This window comes from Notamacropus eugenii, chromosome 4, assembly GCF_028372415.1.
Source record: "Notamacropus eugenii isolate mMacEug1 chromosome 4, mMacEug1.pri_v2, whole genome shotgun sequence".
Classification (NCBI taxonomy): domain Eukaryota; kingdom Metazoa; phylum Chordata; class Mammalia; order Diprotodontia; family Macropodidae; genus Notamacropus; species Notamacropus eugenii.
Window position 1 is genome coordinate 2183138 of NC_092875.1, and position 25919 is coordinate 2209056.

Below are 25919 nucleotides of genomic sequence, written 5' to 3' on the forward strand. Positions count from 1 at the left end.
TGCATCTACTTCATTTTTTTTGCAATCAATAAAAGCACTGCAATGAAGACCTCAGTGTAGATAGAACCTTTCTCTGACCTCCTGAGAGTTTATGCCTTGCAGGGGGGCGGGGGGGAGGGGTCTGTCTTACACAATATGGGAATTTGATCACCTTTTAATAAATCATAGTTCCAAACGACTTTACAGAACAGTCAGACCAATTTGCAAGTATATACCTTGTGTTACTGTGCTTCTAATTCTGTAGTCCCCTAACACTATGTTCATCTTTTGTCATCTCTGCCAATTTGATGGATGTAAGGTTGAACCTCAGAGCTGAACCTTTACATTTTTAAAAGCATCATAATGAAAGATACTTTGTACCTGAATACATATGACAAGAAATTTATTTGACTGGTTGCGCAGAAAGAGCTGCTCAGTGAGGAATGACATGCAACTTCATAATGTTTAAGACTCTCCAGGTTTCTCTCTCTCCAAATAGCAGTCATACCCAGAAGGCTTAGTGAAGTCATTTAAAGCATTAGCCCTCATCTGAAGGTCAGGTTCCAGCAGTAAGCAGCAGTGAAGTATCAGATTCATCTTTAAGCTTCCCTTTGGCTTCTCAGATCCACAGGATCAAATGATCTGGAGGTGGAAGAGACTTTGGCGATGACCTACTCCAATAACCTCAGGTTATCAGAAGAGGGAAGCAAGACCCAGCTAAGCTAAATTACTTTTCCAAAGCCTTGGAGGTACAGAACCAAAAGAATTTCACCCCATGGCCCCTGACTTCAAATCTAGTGCTCTCTCCACTCCACCATATTGCCTTTCATGTAGGTGACTAGGTGGAAAGGAAGGATCCAGTACACCCAAGAAGCTATTGATTAGATAAGCAATCTTTGATTTCCACTTACTTTCTGTTCCCACAGAGTTATATCTAGAACAAGCTAATTATGGATGACATCAGCACCAAAATATGTTCTCCCAGTGTTCTCTTCCCAATTATTTTTCCTCCTTGTTTCAGTGCCTTTACATTCAAAGAAGTATGAGCACAAGCTGCAAGAGAAAGATTTCAGCCTGACATGATGAACAGTGTCCTAATGATGGGCTGCCTTCTAGCACAAATGTTTTCAGGGATGCCTCTACAGCAACGAGGCTGACCAAAGTGGCCACTGAAGGCCTTTCCAACTGAAGATTTTCTCATCAATTCAATGACAAGGAAACAAGAAGTGGGCTCATGTCTTCATTAGCATTCCAATGAATTTCATTAGAAACCTTTCTTGTGGTCAGTGGTTGCCTTTTCTGGCAAAGCAAGACTCTTATGAGTTTCCTTGCTGAGAGAATATAGAGACTTCCCATAATGCCTCTTGACATGCTCCCTCATGTCCAACCTATTGGTCTCTGAACTGGAAACCATCACTCTGATGAGGGTGCTGTCCTCAGGACCTGAGTCCTTCATTGATCTGTAGAGAGCAGGTGACAAGCAGCCCAGATGCCAAAGATATGGGACTGAGTTCCTTTAGCTTTCCCTTTCAGGCTGGCAGAGCAGCAGCAACCATGGGAAGCTTTGTATGGAGAGGCTACAAGGCCTCTTACTGCCTAGAAGGGGTTGCTTTGTTGACACTATAGTTCTGCTCTGCCACAAGTCCATCAGGGGAATCCCTGCCTCATCATCATGATTATTGGGGCACTAAAATCAGGAGGAAGAAAAGATCTCAAGCTATTGAGAAGTTTCTTGACTGTCATATGCAGCGCTCTCTATGAAGGCTGAATACATGCATGGAGGTGGCCCCTGGGGGAACATAACATTCCCCTAAAATGCCCCAATTTTAATGTCCTTGATTACACAAATCTGATTTCTTCCCTTCACCACAGATTGCTCCCCACTTGACATAATATTGACACAGAATCTTTTCCTCATTCTGAAGACATTCTATTTCTGAGAACATCCAGAGAAATTGTCTCCCATAATTCTGCAGATTATCAACTTATTGCCTCCTGCTCTGGTTTTGCAACCTGGAAGGTTGGCATAAGTTATTTTCCTTCTCTCACCTTTCTGTTCTATTCATACATGAAATTTAACCTTCACCCATGACCTCTATGTTCCAGAGAAAGTCAGGTAACCACTGAGCACATTCATAAGGTTTCTTTTCATCACAAATCCTGTATGAGAGGATAAGAGATGATCTCTGGATGAAAACCTGACGTTAAGTATGTAGATGACTTGTATGTAGAGTGAATATTTTGCAAAGAAGCTCTGTATTTCATTTGAATGCCTTTCCTCATTCAGGTCAGTTAGAAGATTCCTACATCTCCAATGAATTATCTGATGGTAAAAAAGAGACTGACGTTAGCCTGAAGGCCTTACCACAATGATTACATTCTTAAGGTTTCTCCGCAGTGTGGATTCTTTTATGGATAACAAGACTGCCCTTCCATGTAAAAGTCTTTCCACAATGATTACATTCAAAAGGTTTCTCTCCAGTGTGGATTCTCTTGTGTTCAACAAGACCAAAATTCTGTGTAAAAGTCTTTCCACAATCATTGCATTCATAAGGTTTCTCTCCAGTGTGGACTCTTCGATGTTTAACAAGACTGTTCTTCCTTGTAAAACTCCTTCCACATTGATTACAGTCATAAGGTTTCTCTCCAGTGTGGATCCTCTGATGTTCACAAACAGACCTTCTACTTGTGAAAGTCTTTCCACAATGACTACATTCATAAGGTTTCTCTCCAGTGTGGATCCTCTGATGTTGAATAAGAGCATTTTTCCAAGTAAAAGTCTTTCCACATTGGCTACATTTATATGGTTTCTCTCCAGTGTGGATGCTCTGATTTTCACCAGGATTATTTTGACATGTGAAAGCCTTTCCACATTGATCATAGTCATAAAGTTTCTCTCTAGTATGAATTTTCTGATGTCCAGTAAGAGATGTCCTTTTTCTAAAAGCCTTTCCACGTTGATTACAGTCATAAGGTTTCTCTCCAATGTGGGATCTCTGATGTACAATAAGTGAAGCCCTGTATGTAAAAGCCTTTCCACATTGATTACATTCATAAGGTTTCTCTCCAGTGTGGATTCTCTCATGTACAACAAGACTACCCTTCCGTGTAAAAGCCTTTCCACATTGGCTACATTCATAGGGTTTCTCTCCAGTGTGGGCTCTTTGATGAAGAGTAAGCAGACCCTTCTGTTTAAAAGCCTTTCCACATTGAATACAGTCATAAGGTTTCTCTCCAGTGTGAATTCTTTCATGATCAACAAGATTGCCCTTCCTTGTAAAAGTCTTTCCACAATGATTGCATTCATAAGGTTTCTCTCCAGTGTGAATCTTCTCATGTGCACGAATAGACTTTCTATCTCTGAAAATCTTTCCACAATGATTACATTCGTAAGGTTTCTCTGCATTATGGATCCTCTGATGTTGAATAAGACCATTCTTCCAAGTAAAATTCTTTCCACATTGGCTACATTTATATGATTTCTCTCCAGTGTGGATGCTCTGATTTTCACCAGGATTCTTTTGACATGTGAAAGCCTTTCCACATTGATTATAGTCATAATGTTTCTCTCTAGTATGGATTCTCTGATGTGCAGTAAGAGTTGTCTTTATTCTAAAAGCCTTTCCAGATTGATCACCATCATAAGATTTCTCTTCAGTGTGAATTCTTTCATGATCAACAAGATTGCCCTTCCTTATAAAAGTCTTTCCACAATGATTACATTCAAAAGGTTTCTCTCCAGTGTGGATTCTCTTATGTTCAACAAGACCACACTTCCGTGTAAAAGTCTTTCCACAATGATTGCATTCGTAAGGTTTCTCTCCAGTGTGGACTCTTCGATGTTTAACAAAACTGTTCTTCCATGTAAAACTCCTTCCACATTGATTACAGTCATAAGGTTTCTCTCCAGTGTGGATCCTCTGATGTTCACAAACAGACCTTCTACTTGTGAAAGTCTTTCCACAATGACTACATTCATAAGGTTTCTCTCCAGTGTGGATCCTCTGATGTTGAATAAGAGCATTCTTCCAAGTAAAAGTCTTTCCACATTGGCTACATTTATATGATTTCTCTCCAGTGTGGATGCTCTGAGTTTCACCAGTATTCTTTTGACCTGTGAAAGCCTTTCCACATTGACCATAGTCATAAAGTTTCTCTCTAGTATGAATTTTCTGATGTCCAGTAAGAGTTGTCCTTGTTCTAAAAGCCTTTCCACATTGATTACAATGATAAGGTTTCTCTCCAGTGTGGGATCTCTGATGTACAATAAGTGAAGCCCTGTATGTAAAAGCCTTTCCACATTGATTACATTTATAAGGTTTCTCTCCAGTGTGGATTCTCTCATGTTCAACAAGACCACCTCTCCTTGTAAAAGCCTTTCCACATTGGCTACATTCATAGGGTTTCTCTCCAGTGTGGGCTCTTTGATGAAGAGTAAGCAGACCCTTCTGTTTAAAAGCCTTTCCACATTGGCTACATTCATAGGGTTTCTCTCCAGTGTGAATTGTTTCATGTTTAACAAGAACCCCCTTCCATGTAAAAGTCTTTCCACAATGATTGCATTCATAAGGTTTCTCTCCAATGTGGATTCTCTCATGTTGAACAAGACTTTCCTTCCATATGTAAGTCTTTCCACATTGCTTACATTCATAAACTTTCTCTCTAGTGTGGACCTTCTGATGTCTATGAACAGACCTTCTACTTCTGAAAGTCTTTCCACATTGACTACATTCATAATCTTTCTCTCCAGCGTGGCTTTCCTGATGTTGAATAAGATCATTCTTCCAGGTAAAAGTCTTTCCACATTGATAACATTTATAACGTTCCTCTGCAGCGTGGGTTCTCTGATGTACAATAAGATGAGGCCTCTTTTTAAAAGCGTTTTCACATTGTTTACACTCATACGGCTTCTGTTCACTGTGTATTTTCTGAGGTGCAATAAGATATCTCCTCTTGGAAAAACTCTTTCCAAGTTGTTTATAGTCATGTTTCTCTACAGTGTGGATACTCTCAGGTGTTGTGCAGACTTCTCTCCAACTGAAGTCAGAAGGACCATCACTCAAGAATCTTTGTTTGTGAGTTTCTTCCACAGAAAGGCTTAGCTCTTCAGTAATTTCCTTCCTTTCCAGTCTGATCTCCCCATCTGAAAAAAAAAAATAACAACACTGTAATGCCAAGTAAAATAGGATCTTTTAGTGATTTTCTTTGGTATAATCAAGTGCCTCTGATTGAAGCTTGCCTTTATGAATCAAGAGTGTTTACTAGGATAAAAAGGGTATAGGGTTTGTTCAGGGAGGACCAGTACCTTTGGTGTAATGTCTGCCAAGCCCTTTTCAAGGCTCTTTCCATCTTTGGTGTCCATCTGTTCCACCCAACTCTCACCTGTGTTTCCAAAAAGCTTCAGCATTTGCAGTGATCACATCACAGTAAACAACTTTGGCAGATGGGCCAAACCAGGTTGAAGTTAACCAAGGGGTCTCAGACTCACTGGTGAGTTGGGGGGGGAGGTGTACCCCCAAAATGTGAAGACTTCATCTGGTGGAATGGGTGGATGAGAACAATTTGTTCCAATGGCCATGAATGCAGATGAAGCAGGTGAAGTGGAGTGCTTAGCCTTGGTAACACACCAAAGACACCAAGGTCATCCACTGCATCCTGAGCCATCACCACCCATCTTGACTCTGCCCTGTCACTGGACTATGATGACTCTGGAGGAGAGAGTGAGGTTGATGACTTCATGCAACTCTGCCTAACTTAAAAACAACTGACACATAAATCAAAAGATGTCACCCATAACATTATACTGTTATGCCTTAAAGTGCTGTGGTGGCAGGCAAGTGATGAAGCAGCACGTGTGGATGCACATGGAGATGTAATCACAACCCAACGGAAGAGAAGGTTTGGAGGGTCATTAGGCTCCTTTTTTATTTAAGAGAAGTTTCACTAACACATTAATATTTGGGTAAAATTATTGCAGTGGGTGTGAAAGGAAGACAGATATACTGCTACAGGCTATAGAAAACCAAAAAGTGTTTTATACAATTAAAATATTAAACATGTTTCCAGGATTTAGGTGAATGCCTCACAAAACCACAACAAAATAAATATGGAAGATGAGATACAGTATTAGCACCTCCAGTATCACTGGGAGTAGAACTTTAATTCCTTTATTGTTTTCTAGTAAATCCCTTAGCTCTTTGCAAAGTACAATGTTCTCAAACAATAATGATCAACTTAATTTCAAAGTCTTGGAAAACACTGTCATGAAGAATGTAGGTAGAAGAAAAAGATGAAATTAGAGTTTTAGGAGTTTTACTCAGGAAACATTCATATTATTTTGCCTGAACTAATTACATGATTTGTGTTCATCCTTCATTGCTGAAGAAGACCATGCCATCAGAGAAATGATGACATGACTTGCACTTGACTTTGTTTTGAGTGAGGGAATCTGTTTAGGTCTCCAGCCTCACTTCTCCCCCATAGCCATCTCAAACCAGTGACCAGATATTCATCAGGATGACTACAGATGACCCAGGATGAGGAAATTGGGGTTAAGTGACTTGTCCAAGCTCACACAGCTAGTGAGTGTCAAGTGTCTGAGATGAGATTTGAACTCAGGGCCTTCTGACTCCTGCACTAGTGCTCTATTCACTGTACCACCTAGCTGCCCCATGATAAAAAAAAACAGACAAACAGCAAAGCACAGTGGACATAGAACCAGCCTTAGAATTAGAGACTTGGGTTCAAGTCTTGCTGACCCATTTTACTATTGGACCATGAACAAGATTTATGTGCATCCTGAATACTGAATTCAAGAAAGGTTTATGATTCGTAAGTTCTGCCAATGGAAATAGTGAAAAACAAGCACATACAGTATTATTCCTGCCAAATAATTTTTCCGATAAGTTATATTTACAATAAAGTCATAAGGAAAATGTTCATTACACCTGCTTATTACACATTAAGGGACAGAGCAAGGATGTCTATAGGTCTGATGATTTACCATCCACTTCATTGTGCTTATATAATTTTAATAAAACAAGCGACACATACTACATCCTCCCAATGTTCATGGCAATGCAGTAATGACGTAAAATTTCTCCAAGGAAAATCAAGGAAACCACATGAAATACTGGTGCACTTATCTACGTTAAAAACAAATAGCATTATGCATTATCTTTCTAATGAGTTTCAGTATGAGAAACAAACAGCAGAAACAGATCTTCTGATAATTCTGTGAGTTCCTTCAGATCTGGGAGATGTGTCAGCAGGCCAAAGGCATAGCTTACCCCTCATCAAAAACCATGCACAGAAGAAAAATCATTCTTCAGTTCAGGGGAAATGAAACCAAACCTGGATGTGACTTGTTAAAATAATAATAAAAAAACCCCACTGGGTATAAACAATGAGCAAAACCAAAAGTCCTAGTGGCAGATAAGAAAGGGATTTGGGATTGGTCTGATTTACTCAGCTCATTTTGTTAAAGTGTTTTGAATTTAAAAAGTGAAATGCTTCATTATATTTTCTCAGAAAAAACTACAAAGTTTACAGAGTCCTACAGAGTTTAAAGACACAAAGTGGATGCTGAGGGAATAGATGTCACCCCAAGAGTGGAATTTTAAAAAGTTAGTCCTTGGAGTAGAATGACAGGACTTCCAGAGTGGCTCTGGAAGGAGATACAAAGCAATGGTGCTTGGAGAGGAGGCAGGGGACGCTCTGCTGGTGGACAGAAGAAAGTCCCATTCTGAGATGGACTCTCAGACTCCATGGTGTATCTTCCACTGCTCATGCCTCTGTCTTCATAAATGCTAATTTCCATAACATGAAGTCCTCTCTCACTTGGGTCTGTCAGAAGGGGCCCTATAGAGCATAAATCTTCTCAGTCTGTTCCTACATGTATTTGGTGATTTTCTTCAGAACGTTCTCATAATGTGCTTCCATGCACAGAAAGATAGTATGTGCTGTCAAACAAACTAAGCAGCCTTTAAGGAAAGATTGGCCTCCAAGCTTTCCTACTTCTGCATAAAGGTTATTTAGAGTGGGAACAGTTTCCTCAAACTGCTGCCAGTGAATCAGGTTCTCCAACTCCTTGGGGAACTTAGTCTGGAACTGGAACCAGGTGTCACTGTTGTAGTCGTGCTAGATGAAGACCTTGCCAGACATGGGGGCCTGCTGTGACCTCATGGTGGGTGCTGTTGGGCCAGGGCATGGTACCCTGCTGGCTCTGTGGTCCTTCAGTGGTTGTCAGGTAGCCTCATCCCTCCCATTAGGCTCCTCTCATGTGGCAAAGCATCTGGTGCTGATTCTATTCCAGGTGCAATTTACAAGGTAGGGGGACCATTGCTCTTTCTAAAGCAGACTGAAATTTTCCAGGTTATATGGCAAGAAGAGGTTATCCACACCCCTCCCCACCAGAGGTTCAAGGATGCCTCCATTGTCCATCTCTCTAAAGGTAAAGGAACAATCTCATCCTGCCACAGTCACAGGGCGGTCTCTCTCTTAGTCGTTGCTGGCCAAGTTCTTGAGACTCCTCCTTAATAGGCTGATCCTTCACCTGGAAGATGTGGATATACTTGAAAGCCAGTGTGGATTCAGAAAGGGCCAAGGAACACTCATTATGGTCTTTGCTGCCTGACAACTCCATGAGAAATTCCAGGAGCAGAACAGAGGTCTGTACACATTTGTGGATCTGACCAAGGCCTTTGACACTGTTAGCCATGAGGGCTTATGACAAATTGTGTCCAAAGTTGGTTGCCCACAGAAGTTTATCAGTATTGCACATCAATTTCATGATGGTATGTTTGCTCGGGTTCTGGATAGTGGACAATGCTCTTGTGCTTTCCCAGTCAGCAATGGAGTGAAACAGAGCTGTGTGCTTGCTCCCATGATTTTGAGCATGATGTTGGCAGCCATGTTGTCAACTGCTTTCAATGAGGTTGAACATAGCATCAAGGTCAACCACCAAAATGATGGTAAGTTCTTCAGTTTGAAAAGGCTACAAGCCAAGACCAAAGTGGAGGGAGTGTTGGTGCATGATTTTCTGTTTGCAGATCATAATGCACTCAATGCATCCTCTGAAGCTGAGATGCAACAAAGTGCATCTCTGCTGCCTGTTCTAATTTTGGCCTAATGATAAACATCAAAAAACACAGGTGCTCTATCAGCCACCACCCTATCATCCATACATGGAAGCATCGGTTACTGCAAATGGAGAAGTTTTGAATGCTGTGGGTAAGTTCACCTAACTTGGTGATGTACACATTGACAATGAGGTTGATGCACACACTGCCAGATCTAGCTCAGTGTTTGGGAGGCTCCAAAGAAAAGTTTGAGAGAAAAGAGGTACTAGGCTGGTTACCAGACTGAAGGTCCCCAGAGCCATCATGCTGACCTCATTGTTGTATGCCTGTGAAATATGGGCCATCTACCAGCGCCATGCCAGGAAACTGAATCATTTCCATTTGAACTGTCTTAGGAAGATTCTGAGGATCACCTGGCAGAATAAGGTACCAGACACTGAAGTCCTTGCTCAAGGTGAACTGCCAAGCATTCGATCTGTGCTTCAGGGCAGTTATGCTTCAACAACTCCGATGGGGTGATCATGCTGTTCGAATGCAAAATATATGCTTGCTAAAAAGACTATTTTATGGAGAACTGAAATGGGGCAGGCAATCACAGGGTGGTCAGAAGATGTGATACAAGAACACTCTCAAGGTCTCTCTCAAGAACATTGAGTTTGACTGTGCAACATGGGAGATGCTGGCACAGGACTGCTCAGCATGGTGAGCCCTCATCAGAAGGGGAGCTGTGCTCTATAAGTAAAGTAGAATTGAGACAGCACAAAGTAAAGGCAGATGCTCAAATTTGTGATATCCTCCCCAAATATTCACATGAACTATGTGTGCCTAGCCTGTGGTAGAGCATTCAGAGGTCACATGGATCTGATCAGCCACAGTGGGAAACACTGAAATTTCACTTTATTATGGTGACATCATTTTGTTCCTCTTTGTGAGGGAAGGACAACTAACCAACTAAAGTACAGAAAGAAGAGTTCCTTTAACTAGAAAGAATATATGTATTTGTATTGCTAATTATTTTAATGTGATTCAAGATCTTCCCCACCCACTAATGGGTCTGCCCATGAAGGGGAGTTTGATTAGGGAAGATTTCTAAGAGGGTCCCAAGTACCTTTACTTTTTCTATTAAGGCACTGAGTCAGAGTGTTATGCCCTCTATACTCCAAGGGTGAGGTTTTACTTGGGGACTTAGTTTTTGTAAGACTGTTTGTTTGCCCAGATGGGGACTCTGGGAAGCCACTAAGGCTCCTCTGACTTTGACAACCTAGATGTTGTGCTTCCCTCTCTGATAACTATGGTCAGATAGCTGTACCACCAGCCTCTTGAATTATGGTCAGGTAGAAGAAGTCATATCTGTTGATTACTTTGGGGTTTACTGACTGGAAGTGTTTATTTGGCCAGAGGAGGAGTCTGGAAGCTGCTAAGGAGTCCCCCAGCTTTGAGAACCCAGATGTCATGCTTCACTCTCTGGTAGCAATGGCCAGATATTGGGGGTCCAATTGTCTCTTGAATTCAGGCAGAGGGAGCCATGTCTGTTGATCTTTAATTTCTCTGTATTTTCTTTGCAGTTTGGGGTGCTGACTCTCTTGAAATGTGTTTGGTTAAATGACTGATACATGTGCTTGATCAAAGTGATTGTTAACCCTTCAAAAGTTGCCTTTCCTTGTATGAACACAGATCTAAAAACCTGTGATATCAGGGACTCCTGTGTGTATTGGGATGCTTACTGTTAGAAACACCTAACAATAAAAGAAATAGAGACACTACACACACACACACACACACACACACACACACACACACACACACACACATAAACACATCCTCTTCCTTCCATCTAAAGAACATAAATTCAGTTACTTTCTATTTCCCCAGGCAAAAAAAAAAGAATCTAAAATGGGCAGAACCTCTAGCTCACATCCCAAGGATCATTTAATTTACAAAGACAATCACACAATTACACTGGATCCTCACAACAAATCTACAATGCAGGTAGCTCCATCGTTCTTGTGACATTCACAACTCAGACCATGAGCTGTGAATGGCTGAGGGACTTGATGCAAATCCCAAGGGCTGAGACTAGAATCCAACCCTATGAATGTTTTGGCTACAGGACTTGACAATCTATCTCCACCCTGAATGTTTTCATTGTCTTTTCCTTTCTGTTGTCTACATTTTCAATCCTTTCTTCATGATATACCAAATATTCAAATTATTTCATGATCCATCCTACCTCTAAGCATAATGTAAATTCTATTTTTTATTATTATTTTAGGAAGATTCAACATTTATTAAGCATCTTCAGTGTAAAAGGCATGATGCTGGCACTGTGCCAAGATCAACAGAGACAAACATTCTGCCCTTGAGAGGGCTTCAAGCCTAATGTGGGTTTATGTAACACAAAAACTGATGTAAAAGAAAGGAACAATGACCTCCAATCTTCACTGTTCCAAATCTTGACCAGCTATCACTGTCACCCACCCCTAAACATAACTGATATCAGTTTTCAATTAATAGGCCATTACTTTAATGAAGGGACACCTCAATCATGATTAATTACTTCTCCCCAAAGAACCCTAATAACCTTGAGAGATATGGGAAACTGCATCATTAAGATTTTGAAAACCCAGCAATCCCAGAAAGTGATGAATTAATTACTTTTGAATTGCTGGAAACCTATAAAACAGGGGCCAGTCATCCCCATCTTTATCACCTTGTAGCCCTAATTTCCCCACTCCCAATTTGCCTGGGAATCCAGGCTGTCAGTCACCACTCTGGCATAGGAATAAGAACCAAGGGCCCCTGACCATCCAGAAATGTCCAGCTGGGCTTTCTCTTCACCTAAATCTCATTAAGTAAATGATTAAAGTTACAACACTCAGCCACATCCTCAGGAGCTTTCCCTATATGGGAAAAGCTTCACATAGCATGAGACCTGGTTTTACTCAAGCCTGTCCCATTCTAAGACAGAAAACACAAAACCAGGGAATGGAATGGAATGGAATGGCTTTCTCCCATTAAGATGAAAACAAGGAAACTCAGAACTGAATCACTTGCCCTCTTCTCTTCTTATCTCTTCCCAGGACAAAATGCTTACACCTCTTCAGGGCAAGTACCTTGTGAAACCTGCAGTTGGCTTCCACACAGTCCAATCTTTCTTATCCTCTTTGCTTTTTTCCAGAAGATTAATTATGTTTGACCACAAAAGCCACTCTGCTTCTGAATGTATCACTTTCTACCCTGCATATACTGGGAATCCTGGCCTTCCAGGTACTGGGTCACTTTGTGAGGCTGGTGCTTGCTTCACTTTTTTAAGAAAGCTCTGTGTGTTTTAGGTATGTTCAGTAAAGGGCAGTGCTGTGCTTTCAACTGGGCTTCTCTGATGTCCAAGTCACTGGGATCCTTTGCTGAGTGCTCCTAGGCAAGCAGTTGGCTGAGGGTGATGAGAACAAGCTGAAAGATGACTGGCTTCAAAGGATGGTGGAAGACTTTGACTTGACTCAACATAATGTCATTTCCCTGCTGGTCACTTTCATTCTTATTGTCCTGTTCCCTTCTCTGAGGTCACATGCAGAATACCTAGAGTGGTTTTGTTATTTACTTGAGGCAAAAGAGTTTTTGTTCTGACCCTTAAATTTTTGAGATAGTCATTACTTCTTTAAAAAAATTGTCTTTAAATGCCTCTGATCAATAAAATAAAAATCCTTCTAAAAAACACAATTTTTGAAAAATATGGCATTTCCCATGTCTGAAAATATGTCTCTGATACAGGAGTGAGAATTCCTCGTTCCTTTCTACAGAAGTGGACAGCGTGCTTCACTATTGGCCCTCCTGCACCCTTCCTTTCTAGAGATTCAGAAACACCTTGAAGGATTGGGACAACGGTCCAAGGGATTTGAACTAAAAATTGCTCATTGGCACCTTAAGTGGTAAACAATCGTCCAATTTGCTTACCAAAAATAACTTCTGGGACAAGATGTGCATCTTTCAATCTTAATAGCTAACACTTTTCTTTTGCAGTGGTTCCAAACCACCTTGATCAGGAATACATAGCTTTTGGGGATCCTACAGTGACTCCCTCGAACTGTGACTGCTTCTGACTATGTGCAACTTAGTCTTTCAGTTATTCAACTTCACATGAAATTGTTTCCAAACTTCCAGGAAAGTTAGACATTCATGTGCAAAAGGTCAAGGCATTGCAAGACCCTTAGTGGCTGTGTATCACTGCACTAGAGTCATTCTGCCCTTCTTGGTCTATCTTGTAATCAAGTCTTATCAGACCTGAAATCACCTGAACAAGATCTGATTTGGGTTTGCATTCTTGCAGCACTGAGGGCAGGCTATTGGAAAACCATCTTTGCCAAGCATGCACAGTAGGGCCCAGCAGGAAACCATCATGGACCACCACCACCTTGCTATAAAAAACAGACCTTAAAATGCCCCTCATGCTGAGGTTATTTTCTAATAGGAACTTCTCCTCTCTTCATGTTATGCTTCCTCTATCTAGCAGGTTCTCAAAGGACTTGGTTGGCTGGTTGTTTGGTACAGTTTTAGTGAAAGTGCAGCCAGTTTACCAGTGGTAGAAATAACAAAACCCTGTGTGAAGAAATTCTATCCTTTGAAAGATTTTTCTTCATATATAAACATTAATTTAAAAAACCCACCAAAGCAACATTTGCAATTGACCTTCAAATACATTTGTCAATTAAGGCAGCACTTGCCATCAACCAATAGAAAAATAAATATTGAAAACAGTAATTAGCACTTCACTTTAATTGGTTAGAGTTATTAAAAAATGAATTTCCATCCCCTAGGAGGAGCTCGTGAAAAATGCTCCATTTTCCACATCATCACTGTGTGAGCACTTCCACTGTACTCTGTTTAAAAATCAGAATATAGTAGTTGGTGGAGTGGGTAGAAGGCTGACACCCATGTTCAACCTCTCACAAACTCCTGTTGATCCCACTGCTGTGCCATCTTTCCCATATGTTGCTTTGTCTCTCATCACCATCACTTTGTTGGTTCAGATCGCTGTCACCCCATAGCTGACACACTGTCAGAACCTGCTGATTGGTCCAGCTGCCTCAATTCACCCCAAGTTAGGTCCTTCCTCCACCCAGATATCAGAATCTTCATTCTAAACCTCTCAACTCACTACGTCACCACCTACACAAAACCTCCCATGGTTCCTCAGCAAAAGTACGAAATGGAAAACCCTCTGTAGTGAACTTAAAGCCCTTTCCCACCTATCCCTCCCTCACTCTTCCAGTCCTGTTTCACCCTTTCCCCCAGATCCATATAGGTTATGATCCATCTGTTTGGGCCTGCTTTATCTTCTGGGGACAGGATGTTCCACCTCCTGACTCTGTGGGGTTTTGTTTCCAGCCCTATTATGTACAATGTTATCCCTGGCTTCCCTGAATCCCCAGCTAGAGCCCACCTTGGACAACAAGTTTTTCCCAGTCCCCCTTAAATTTAGGTCCTTCCCTCTCTGGACTAGCTCCAATTCATTCTTTTCACAGAAGGTTTCTACACAGTTGTTGGTGAGCTCTCTGTCTCCCAGACTCTGAGCTCCACAGGAGCAGGAGACAGTCATTGCATTGCTTTATGCGCTTGGCACTTTGCATAGGCTATGGAACAGAGCAGGCTCTTGGAGGTTTGTTGACTTGAAAAAAGTCTAGGAAAGAGGTCAGACAGAAGACCCTAACTTCTTTTATACTTTCAGGGGAATTTCATGCCCCCAAATTCCAAAGAATGATTTTTTTTTTTACATCATAGATTTATCCCTAGAAGGAAAATGAAAGGCCATGGGGAGCAAATCCCTCATTTTACAGATGGGAAAAGTGAACCTCATTAATTCTATGATGGATTCAGAAAGCCACTACTAGGAAACATCTGAAAAAAAGAATTCCAAGTCAGTTATTTCTGCCCCCACAGTGAGCAACACTGCTTCACCACAAAACAAAGCAGCCTCCTGTAACCCCAGCTCCCATATACCTGCTTTCATCTCACTCACCTGGACAGCAGCTCCTCAAGCCTTCATGCTCCAGTATCCATGGTGCTTCCTTTTGCTCAAAATAAGAGATCACATCTTCTCTGGGAACTGGAAGTCCTGGGCATGGGGAGTCAGGAATGAGCATGGACAGAAACTTGGCATTCAGTTCTCTTGAGGGAAAGGCATTCAGACACAGAGTTTCTAGATTTTGTGATTCACTCCATAATGTTCATGCATGAGTCTGTACTCACCAATTAGTGCTTGTGATGCAAGTAATCCCAAGCAGAATGTGCCACATCACCCTGTTGTACAACCTGTTCTGAGTTCCATTCTGCCAGAAACTCCTAATTGCCAAACTGGCTAAAAAGATTTATTGTGCAAGACCAGCCTCAAGCCCCAGTAACAGGGACCTTCATCAACCACTTTTTACACTCTCCCCCATCCTATTCCTCACTCCAAGAAACCTAAAGCAAAGCTGTGTACTCTTCATTGGGAGTGTTTTTGCCTTTTCAGGTGAGATTCTCCTGCCAGCAAACTTGATAGGCCCTATTTGGTCCAAATTCCATTTCTTGAACAGTCTCTTACTCCTGCAAAGCTGGGGACATGTAAGCAAGGACTCATAGCATTTCTTTTCTAAGCTTTGGGGAAATGTGAGGGAGAAGACGAGGGAACCAGGTCGGAATCATAAAATTTGGTGTTGGTGAACCTTCTTCAAGGAAGGATGAACTCATGGCACACTTTCCATTCTCAACAAATGAGAGGGAGCCATTGGTGCAGTGGAGAGAGCCCTGGGCCTAGAGTGAGGTGTGCCAGAGTCTAAATCCATCTCAGAGAGTTACCAGCTGTGTGCCACAGGAGAAGTCTCTAAATCTCCATTTGCCTCAGTTTCCTCAACTGTCAAATGGGGAGAATAATATCACCCACTTGGAAGGTTGCTATGATGATGAAGTGACATGATACTGTAAAGAAAGCCCTGGGGCCAGTAACTAACATACAGTAGGTGAAAACAAATGCTTCTTCCCTTCCTTTCCCACCATCTCTGCTGGAATTTGAGGGCAATAGGAAGGAGGATTCAGGACAATCTTGCTAAAGGGGGGACAATTAGCAGTCATAATTGATGCCAGTTTAAAAGGAGAATATTCCAGATCCTAGACCCATCCCAGAGAGGATAGGCTTGTAAGGAGAGGCCACCTGAGCAGCTTTCTGAGACTTGGCAGACACAATTGCCATCCAGGTGGAGTTCAGACTGAATGACCTTGAGGATGGCTCCATGTCTCAGATCCTTCCACACTAACATAAAGCTGCCTAGAGGTGGGAGGTTTCAGGAGCAACAAGGAACCCTCAGGTTCCTGTCCCACAAAGCCAAGACTTTCTAGAGGAAATACCAGGCAGCAGGACAGGGGACCAACACTCTTCTCTCTAATAACTGATAAATACTCTAAACCCTGCACACCAGAGGATGAAGATACCCTTTGATGGCAGACTCAGTGTTACCAGAGGAAGTGTCCTTACCCAGGGAGAGCAGGTTCCAGGCATTCTCCAGCATGACCCCCCTGTACAGCTCTTTCTGATCATGGTCCAACAGGCCCCACTCCTCCTGGGTGAAGTCCACAACCACGTCCTTGAATGTCACCAGCCCCTAAATCATTAAAAGTCATAGAGTGTAGAGTTGAAGGAAATTTGAGATTTTAATAGTCCCACCCTCACTGACTTACAGAATAATCTGTCTGGCCACTGGACAGTGATGACTCTGGAGGAGAGGGTGAGGCTGAGGACTTCATGCAACTCTGCCTCAGGTAAATCCAATTTAAACACAAATGAAAAGACACCACCCACACCATTTCACTATTATGCCTCAAAGTCCTGTGGTGAGAAGCAAGTGATGAAGCAGCAGCTGTGCATACACTGGGAGCTGTAGTCACAACCCTGCACACAGGCAGCTCAGGTCATAGGGTTGTTTCTCACTGGAAGCAGCAGTGGGACTCAGGAGCCCACTGAGTGTTTTAGCACACATTTCAGGATCACACTGCTCACCTTCTGGTGTGAGGAAGGAGGCTAGAAAGGAGTCCTAAACATCGTCTGTTTACCCAACCCTGCCCTGATTACTGTGGCGGGCAGGGAATTCCACTATGCGGTGAAAAGCAAAAAAAGGGACAAAATGTATGAAAACATCTGCAAAGAACATTCCACTCAGTATTGGCACATGGAACATGCACACACTAATAGACAACACAAAATCCAGTAGACCTGAGAGAAGAACTGCTCTTCTTGCAAAAGAACTCAACAAATATCACATCCAAATAGCAGCCCTGAGTGAAACAAGGCTGGCAAATGAAAGTCAGCTTGCTGAAGTTGGAGTTGGATACACCTTTTCCTAGAGTAGGTGCACTGAAGGGGAGTGCCATGAAGCTGGTGGGGGTTTTGCAATCAAAACTAATTTAATCAGCAAGCTGGTATGCCTCCCAAAAGGACTGAACGACAGGCTTGTGACAATGAGATTGCCACTCACAGGAAAACACCATGCCAACATCATCAGTGCCTATGCTCCCACCATGAGAAACCCTGATGAAGTCAAAGAAAAATTTTATGAAGACAAAGAGGCCCTTATCATCAATGTGCCAAAAGACTTATAATTCTGGGTGACTTTAATGCTAGAGTAGTTTCAGACTATCAGACTTGGTAGGGAGTCCTAGGGAGGAATGGAGTTGGAAATAGCAATAGCAATAATCATTTAGTGCTGAAGACTTGTGCATTGCATGACCCTCTCATCACCAACACTGTTTCCTGTTTACCTAAATGCAATAAAAGTTCATGGATGCACCCTCACAGCAAACACTGGCATCTCATAGACTATGTGATTGTAGGGAGAATAGACAGACAAGATGTGAGAGTGACAAAGGCAATGTGTGGTGCAGAGTGCTGGACTGATCATAGACTTATCCTTTCCAAGCTCAATATCTGCATTCATCAAAAGCGCAGGCCCCAAGGCAAAATGACTCCCAGAAGAATTAATGTCAACAAATTAGAGCTCTTCCCTGAGGGTGAGCAGTTTGCTGCTGACATGGAGAGAAAGCTGAGACAATACACAGTTGGCAACTGTGGAACAGAAAAGGAGTGGGCAGCTTTCAGAGATTTGGTATACAGCACTGCATTTGTTCATCTGGGTCAGAATACACACAAACACTAAGACTGGGTTGATGAAAATGACAGGGAAATTCAGAAGCTGCTAAATGAAAAATGAGACCTCCACAGGATATACCAGCAAAATAGTTCAACCACCACTAAGAAGGCAGCATTTAACTTCATCAAAAACAAAGGACAAGCAAAGCTTAGAGAGATGCAGGATTCCTTGCTCAGTAAGAAGGCAGATGAAATTCGGTTTCATGCTGATAATAAGAATCTAAAGGGCTTTTAAGATTCCCTGAAAGCTATTTATGGACCAAAAACTTATGCTGCATCACAACTACTCACAGCTGATGGAGTCACATTGATTAGTGATAAGGACATGATCCTAGAGAGATGGGCTGAACACTTCCATTGTGTTCTCAACAGACCATCCAAAATCAATGCTGAAGCCACTGATGGTTTACTTCAGGTTGAATTCAGTCCCTCCTTAGCTGAATTTCCAACTAAAGAAGAGGTTTTCAGGGCCTTTAGGCTCCTTTCATGTGCCAAAGCCTGATTTTATTTCAGCTGAGATTTACAAGGTGGTGGGACCATTGCTCTTTCAAAAGCTGACTGAATTTTCCAGATTATATGGCAAGAGGAGGTTATCCCCCAGAAGTTCAAGGATGCCTCCATTGTCCATCTCTATAAGGGTAAAGGGAAAAGACTGTCCTGTGACAATCACAGGGGGATCACTATCTTAGTCACTGCTGGCAAAGTTCTTACTAGAGTCCTCCTTAATAGGCTGCTCCTTCACCTGGAAGATGGTCATTTACCTGAGAGCCAGTGCTGCTTCAGAAAGGGCCAAGAAACAATTGATATTGTGTATACTGCCTGACAACTCCAGGAGACATTCCAGGAGCAGAACAGAGGTCTGGACACAACATTTGTGGATCTGACCAAGGCCTTTGACACTGTTAGCCATGAGGGCCTATGGAAAATTATGTCAAAATTTGGTTTCCTGGAGAAGTTCATCAATATTGTACATTAATTTCATGATGGCATGGCTGCCCAGGTTGTGGATAGTGGGCAATGCTCCTGTACCTACCCAGTCACCAATGGAAACAGGGCTGTACGCTTGCAACCATTATTTTTAGCATGATGTTTTGAGCCACATTGACAAATGCTTTCAATGAGGATGAACACGGCATCAAGGTCAACTATTCTACTGATGGCAGGTTCTTCAATTTGAAAAGTCTACGAGCCAAGACCAAACTGGAGGGAGTGTTGGTGCATGATTTTCTGTTTGCAGATTATTGTGCACTCAATGCAGCCTTGGAAGCTGAGATACAACAAGGTATGGACCAATTCTCTGCTGCCTCTGTTAATTTTGGCCTAATAATTAATACCAAGAAAACAAAGGTGCTCCATCAGCCACCACCACACCATCCATACATGGAAATATCAGTTATAACAAAAGAAGAAGTTTTGAGTGTTGCGGATAAGTATACTTTCCAGGGATGTACACATTGACAATGAGGTTGATGCACACATTGCCAGAGCTAGCTCAGTGTTTGGGAGGCTCTGAAGAAAATTTTGGGAGAGAAGAGTTATTAGACTGACTACCAAACTGAAGGTCTACAGAGCCACTGTGCTGACCTCATTGTTATATGCTTGTGAATCATGGACAGTCTACTACTGGCATGCCAGGAAACTGAATTGCTTCTCTTTGAACTGTCTTAGGAAGATTCTGAGGGACACCTGGTTGGATAAGATACCATACTCTGAAGTGTTTTCTGGAGCTGAACTGCCAAGTATCCAAACTCTGCTTCAAAGAAGGCAACTCTGATTGGCTGGCCATGTTGTTTGAATGCAAAATGTACTCTTGCCAAAAAGACTATTTTATGAAGAAGTTGCATGGGACAGGCAATCACATGGTGCCCAGAAGAAACAATACAAAGACACTCTCAAGGTTTCTCTTTAGAACTTTGGATTTGACTGTGCAACATGGGAGACACTGTTGCAGGACTACTCAGCATGGTGTGTTCACATAAGAAAAGATGCTGTGCTCATTGAGCAAAGCAGAACTGAGACAGCACAAAGTAAATGCAGGATGTGCAAATCTGGGATATCCTCCCCAATAATTCCAGTGGACTATATGTGCCCAACCTGTGGTAGAGTATTCAAAGCTCATGTTGGTCTGAACAGCCACAACTGGACACACCACTTTATCAAGGTGAGGTCATTTGGGTCCTCTTCAAAGATGAAGGACAACTAAAGTGAAAACATGTTTCCTATGAATGTATAAGTAGAGCCTACATCAGACTGCATGCTGTCTTAAGGTGGGGGAGAAAATTCAAAACTCAAAATCTTATGGAAGTGAATGTTGAAAACTACAAATTAATTAATTATGAAAAATCAAAACAAAACAAAACAAAAAGAGCCTTGACATCATCTGTCAACAAATTATCAGGAAAAAGTGTTCTGACAACATGGAAGGTGAGGATAAAGTTGAAATTGAGTGAATCCACCAAGAGCCTCATGAAAGAGATCCCCAAATGAGAACTCCCAGGAATGTTATGTCCAATTCCAGAGCTCCAAGGTCAAGGAGAAAATATTGCAAGGGCACAGAAAGAAACAATTCCAGTAGGCATGGAGCCACAGCCAGGATCACACAAGACTGAGCAGCTTCCAGATAATGCAGGAGAAAGGACTTGGACTGTGATATTGTGAAGGGCAAAGGAGCTAGGATGGCAAGTACCAATCACCTTCCCAGTAAAACTGAGTATGATCCTTGAGGGAAAAAAACTAAATGTGCAATGAAACAGAGGACTTCCAAGCATTGCTGAAGAAAAGACTAGAGCTGAAGAGAAAATCTGACTTTGAAATACAGGACTCAGGAGAAGCATAAACAGATCAACACTAAAGAGATTCCATAAGATTCATCTATTGTTTAATTGAAACTTAAAAATCTGAAATGTTAGTACAAATAAGAAAAGAACAAAGAAAGAAAACTACATATATGAAAATAAAAATAATAGAAAATAAGGAAAGAGAAAAAGTCTTGCCATGTGCACACCAGAATGAGAGAGAGGATTCAAAATATGCAGCAATAAGTGTCCATTTCAATAAATAGTGTGTTCACCCTTTGTGGCCACCACAACAATGGCGACATGACTGGCACTTGACTTTGTTTGGACTGTGCTGAGAGCTGGCCATCATTTCTTTCCTTCCTTGTAAACTGTCTTCACTTGTCTGCTCTGTCCTACTGACTTTGAAGGTTGAATTATTTCCATTCCTACATGGGAAGATGATACCTGTAACCTCTAAGATCTTTCTGATTATGGGGGCACTGAGGAGTAGGTATAGAGAGAGGGCACTGGTTTAGGTGGAATATGATGGGACAATATTGAAAAATATGAAATTAAGGTCTGAGTAAAAGGAATGTACAGGAAGAAAGGGAAATGGAAAGGTAGAATGAGGTAAATTATCTCACATAAAGAGGCATGAAAGACATGTTAGAGTGGAGGGGAAGAAGGGAGAGTTGCCAGGGAAGACCTTATTCTCATCAGCACTGGCTGCAAAAGGGAATAACATACAACTCACTTAGAGATTTATCTTACCCTACAGGAAAGTAGGAAGGGAAGGGGATAAGAGAGTAGGAAAAGGTGCTCATAGAAGGGAGGGGATAGTGGGAGGGGGAGATGATTGTCAGAAGCAAAACAGTTTTGAGAAGGCTCAGGGTGAATGGAGAAAGAAAACCGAAAAAAGATGGGGTACTAGGATGGAGGGAAAGGGACTTAGCAAACATAATTTTTAATAAAAACTTTCAAAGCAAGTTTCTCTGAAAAAGGCATCAAGTCTCACATAAATAGAGAAGAGAAAGATACTTATGAAAAGAAGAGTTATTGCTTAATTGATAAATGATCAAAAAATGTGGAGTCAGTTTTCACATGTAGTAATCAAAGCTATCTGTAGCTATATGATCAAATGCTCCATTGAGTAGAACGCACTACTGAGTAGAGAAATACAAATTAAATCAATTCTGCAATACAAGCTCAAACTTATTAGATGGCTAAGAGGACAAAAAATGAGAAGGACAAATGTTGGAAGGCTTGTGGGAAAATGAATGTTGGTGATCTCAGAAAAGCCTGTGAAGACTTACAGGAGCTGATGCAAAGTGAGATGAGCAGAACCCAGAGAACACTGGACACAGGAACAGCAACATTGTAACAATGATGATCTGTGAATGACTTAGCTCTCCTCAGCAATGCAACACTCTAAGACAACTGCAAAGGGCTTAGGAAAGAAAATGCTACTCATACTCTGAGAAAGAAGAACTGGTGGGCCCTGAATGCAGATGGAAGGATACTTTTGCTTACTTAATTTCCTGTGGGCTTTTCTGTCTGTTTTCATTCACAGGATGACTGATGGACTGACCTGGAAATATGTTTCACATGACTGAACATGTATAACCTGTACTGAATTGCCAATATCATTAGCGAACATGGCCTCAAAAATGTCAAACCAAATCCTATCACAATGAGGATCCAGACAGATGACGTCCTTGGAACAGCTGTGTCCATCCCCTACTACTCAGGCATGTTGCCCTTTGAGAGGACACAAAAGGGGCACCATACCCCTGGCTGCAGCCTATGCTGCCTTATTCAGCCTGTCACTAGCAAGGAACCTGAGACTTCTTAAAACAGGATCAAATGAGAGAAAATGTGTAAGCTGAATCAGGTGGCACATAGTAGGTCCATACAACCAGCTCCAACTCCTTTTTCCAGTCTTTCTACACCCCACTCCCCTCCCCCACCTCTTCTCTAACCCACAGACACAAGTTTCCCTGTTGACTCTTGACCAAATTCCCCACCTCCTGACTTTAGCCTTTCTAATGGCTGTCTGCCATGACTGGAAAGTTCTCCATTCTGACCTTGGCCGCTGGGCTTCCTTAACGTCTCAGATAAAATTTCACTTTCTACAAAAATTATTTTCCTCTTCCCCAAAACTCTTAACGCCTTCCCTCTCAGAGTTAACTCCATCTGATACTGTGCAGAGCTAGTTTGGACAAACCTGCTGACATGTGAGGTGGCTAAGTGGCCTTGTAATGGAGAGCTGGCTCTGGACTCAGGAGGACCTGAGCTCCAATCTTGCCTGAAACACTAGCTGTGGGACTCTGGGAAAGCCAGACTTAACCCTACTTGTTTCAGGTTCCTCCTCTGTCAAAGAAGTTGGAGATGGAAATGGCAAACCACTGAGGCTCTCTGCCAGGAACAACCCAATGGGTCCAGAAGACTCAAAGAGCCAGACAGGAATAAAAAACAGCTATATAATGATAACAAATATTTACTGACTGGACCCAATAAATGGTGAATGGGAGGGACTGAGGAAGACCAGGGACAGCTGCCTAAGCTATTGTGAGGAGGGAGAGCTTAAAAACAAACAGGGGAGGGCAGAGATGTGAGGAGGGGGAGTTCATGCTCCATATGCCAAAGAGAAAGGGAATCAGTTTAAGCCAGAGCAGCAGAGCAGGGCAATGATGTTACTACCTCATTCAATTTCATGCCTACCTTTGCACAAAAATCCTCCATAAGGACCACGTTGGCAACTTCGTAGACCATGCTCTACATCTATGGCAATGGCCTCATGGGCACAGACTGCACTCACCTGGGGAGGGTGACTATGGCTCCCAGGGGCCATTCCCTCTGGCTCCAGGCTCCCACCTCTGGCCAGGCCTGGGTCCTCTGCAGACTGAGCTGGGTAAGGAGAATGATCCCAAAGGAGGAGTGGTCTTGCTCTTCTTTTCCAGGGCAGCAGGCTGCCCTACAGGCATTCACAAGGGTGAGTCCCCAGAGCAGTTACAAAGGGCCTTGAAATAGCCTCAGGGAAGAGAGTCTACCCTACAGAGGAAGGGTCAGGCTTGGAAATGGAGATAGTCTGAACAGGGAGATGCTTTCCCTCCCTCTCTTACTCCTCTCCTGCCCACCTCTCCCCTCCATTCTCCCACAGAGACCCAGGAGATAGGGGGGGCTTGGGATCCCAAATGGGATGAGACCAGGCAGAGCTTCAATGGCTTCTCAGTCAGAGCTCCTCCTCCACATGGTCCTCTGCCCTCCCTGTATCCCCCCTCACTGACTCACAGACACATTATTTAGACTACAGGCTGACTGTTTGATCTAAGAGAGAGGGAAGTTAGGGAAGGTTGAGGTGGGGGAGGGGCCTTGAATGAACAGGGGAAGCCTGAGACTGGGAGACAACGTGCAGTCAGGGATTCAGCCCCCTGGCATGGGGCCTGAGATAGGGCTTCAGGAGCCCTGAGGAATGGGAGCAGGGGTACAGTCTGGGAGTCAAGAACATCTAACATACCTAACTGAGGGAGGTGAGGGACACTGGAAGGACAGAGGGGATCCAGCTGGACACTGAGCCTGTGGAAGCAGGATGACTGTATCCTGAGGTCTCACTAGGAGCTGGGGAGGACTGCTGGGATGCTCTGGTAGAGTTTAGGCTTTTAATCCCTGAAGGGAAACTGGAGAGAGGGAGCCACATGCCTGGGCTCCGACAGGGAAGCAATCCCAGAGTCTTGGGTGCTGAGAAAGGGGGCTAGGAAGGAAATTTAGGACCTGTGTACAAGTCTGGATATGTAGGAAGGTAGGATTCTTGGATCTAAAAAGGGGGCTGGATCTGAAGGTAAGAGAAGGGAACTCCTAACCAAGAGGTTAGAGATTAGGGGACTGGGAGACAGGACACGGGGTGCCTGAGAGAAGGCTGAAATCAGGACTCCCAGAATCCTATGGGCAAAGTCTGCAATCTGGAAAAGTGTTATAGAATGGAAAATCTGGGGAAGGTGAGGCAGGAATTTAGGAAGTGAAGGGGAGTCTGGGAAAGATGTAGGGGCAGGGAGCTCATTCAGGAGTCAGGATTGGGAGGAAGGTGTGCTCTGGAAGACCTGGAGGGCAATCACTATGAGGTCGTACGAGGAGAAGGGGATTGAATTGCAGGGGAAGCCAGGAAAGGGGGGGAGGGTGAAGGGTGCTGTGGCTCAGTCCTACCTGGGACCCGCAAACACAGAGCTGGGCTCCAGAGGACGCAGCGACCTCGGCTCCAGGGAAGAAAGGAAAGAGATTTGAGGTGCAGGGAGAGCAGAGCATTCTGGGCTCAAAGACTTCCTGCTCCTGGCCAGCCCACACTGGGAGGGTCTTCCTGCCCCAACAGCCCCACCCCCTCCAGTCCCCAAGGCCAAGATGATTTGGCCCTTTCCTCCAATCACACCCAGGGAGCTCAGAGATCCTGGCTGCCTGCCCTCCCGAAGCCCTGCCCTCAATTCCATGCAGTGCCTTCTCCACTACAGTGAACCCTCCTCTACCCTAAACTCCTCCCAGGTCTCCAAACTGCCCCCGCCATTCCCCACCACCACTGTAATTGTGATCTTTGACCCTCTACAATGTGGCCAGATGTTGAGGCAGCAGAGACTCCTAATCGGCCATTGAGGCATTAGAACTGTAAGCACAAGAATAAAAGGTTACTGGATCAGACTGACTCCATCTTAAGAGGGTGTAGGGTGTGTTCAGGGAAGAGAAGTCCCTACTGTTTGGGGACTGCTGAACCCATTTCAGGGCTGCTCTCCATATTGGATCCACCTAATCCTCACCTGTGGTTCCCAGAAGCTGTAGCAAGTGCAGGGGCCACATCCCTGTAAACCATTTCCTCACAGCAGAGAAACCAGGAGGAGGAAAACTGAATGTGGGGTGGGGGAGGGCAGT

General features: G+C 43.1%; 1 protein-coding gene and 2 pseudogenes across 6 annotated transcripts; all 3 read right to left on the bottom strand.

Moving 5' to 3' along the window:
- Nucleotides 1-365: 365 nt before the first annotated feature.
- LOC140502729 (uncharacterized) lies at nucleotides 366-25318 on the bottom strand. Of its 6 annotated transcripts, none has more exons than XM_072606662.1 (5): nucleotides 25209-25318; nucleotides 23827-23982; nucleotides 16564-16690; nucleotides 15073-15168; nucleotides 366-5122 (listed from the first exon to the last, which is right to left on the bottom strand). In XM_072606662.1, exons 1-5 carry the CDS (start codon nucleotides 25305-25307, stop codon nucleotides 2361-2363), a joined length of 3240 nt encoding a protein of 1079 aa, XP_072462763.1. In that variant the 5' UTR covers nucleotides 25308-25318; the 3' UTR covers nucleotides 366-2360. The 6 variants fall into 6 exon arrangements, with proteins under 6 accessions (XP_072462763.1, XP_072462765.1, XP_072462768.1 ...); XM_072606664.1 differs by having other exon boundaries at nucleotides 23827-24059; nucleotides 25209-25308; XM_072606667.1 differs by having other exon boundaries at nucleotides 23827-24054; nucleotides 25209-25268.
- Nucleotides 5136-10871, bottom strand: LOC140502768 (golgin subfamily A member 7 pseudogene; annotated as a pseudogene).
- On the bottom strand, nucleotides 10964-13040 carry LOC140498683 (ribosomal protein eL42-like; annotated as a pseudogene).
- Nucleotides 25319-25919: the final 601 nt, after the last annotated feature.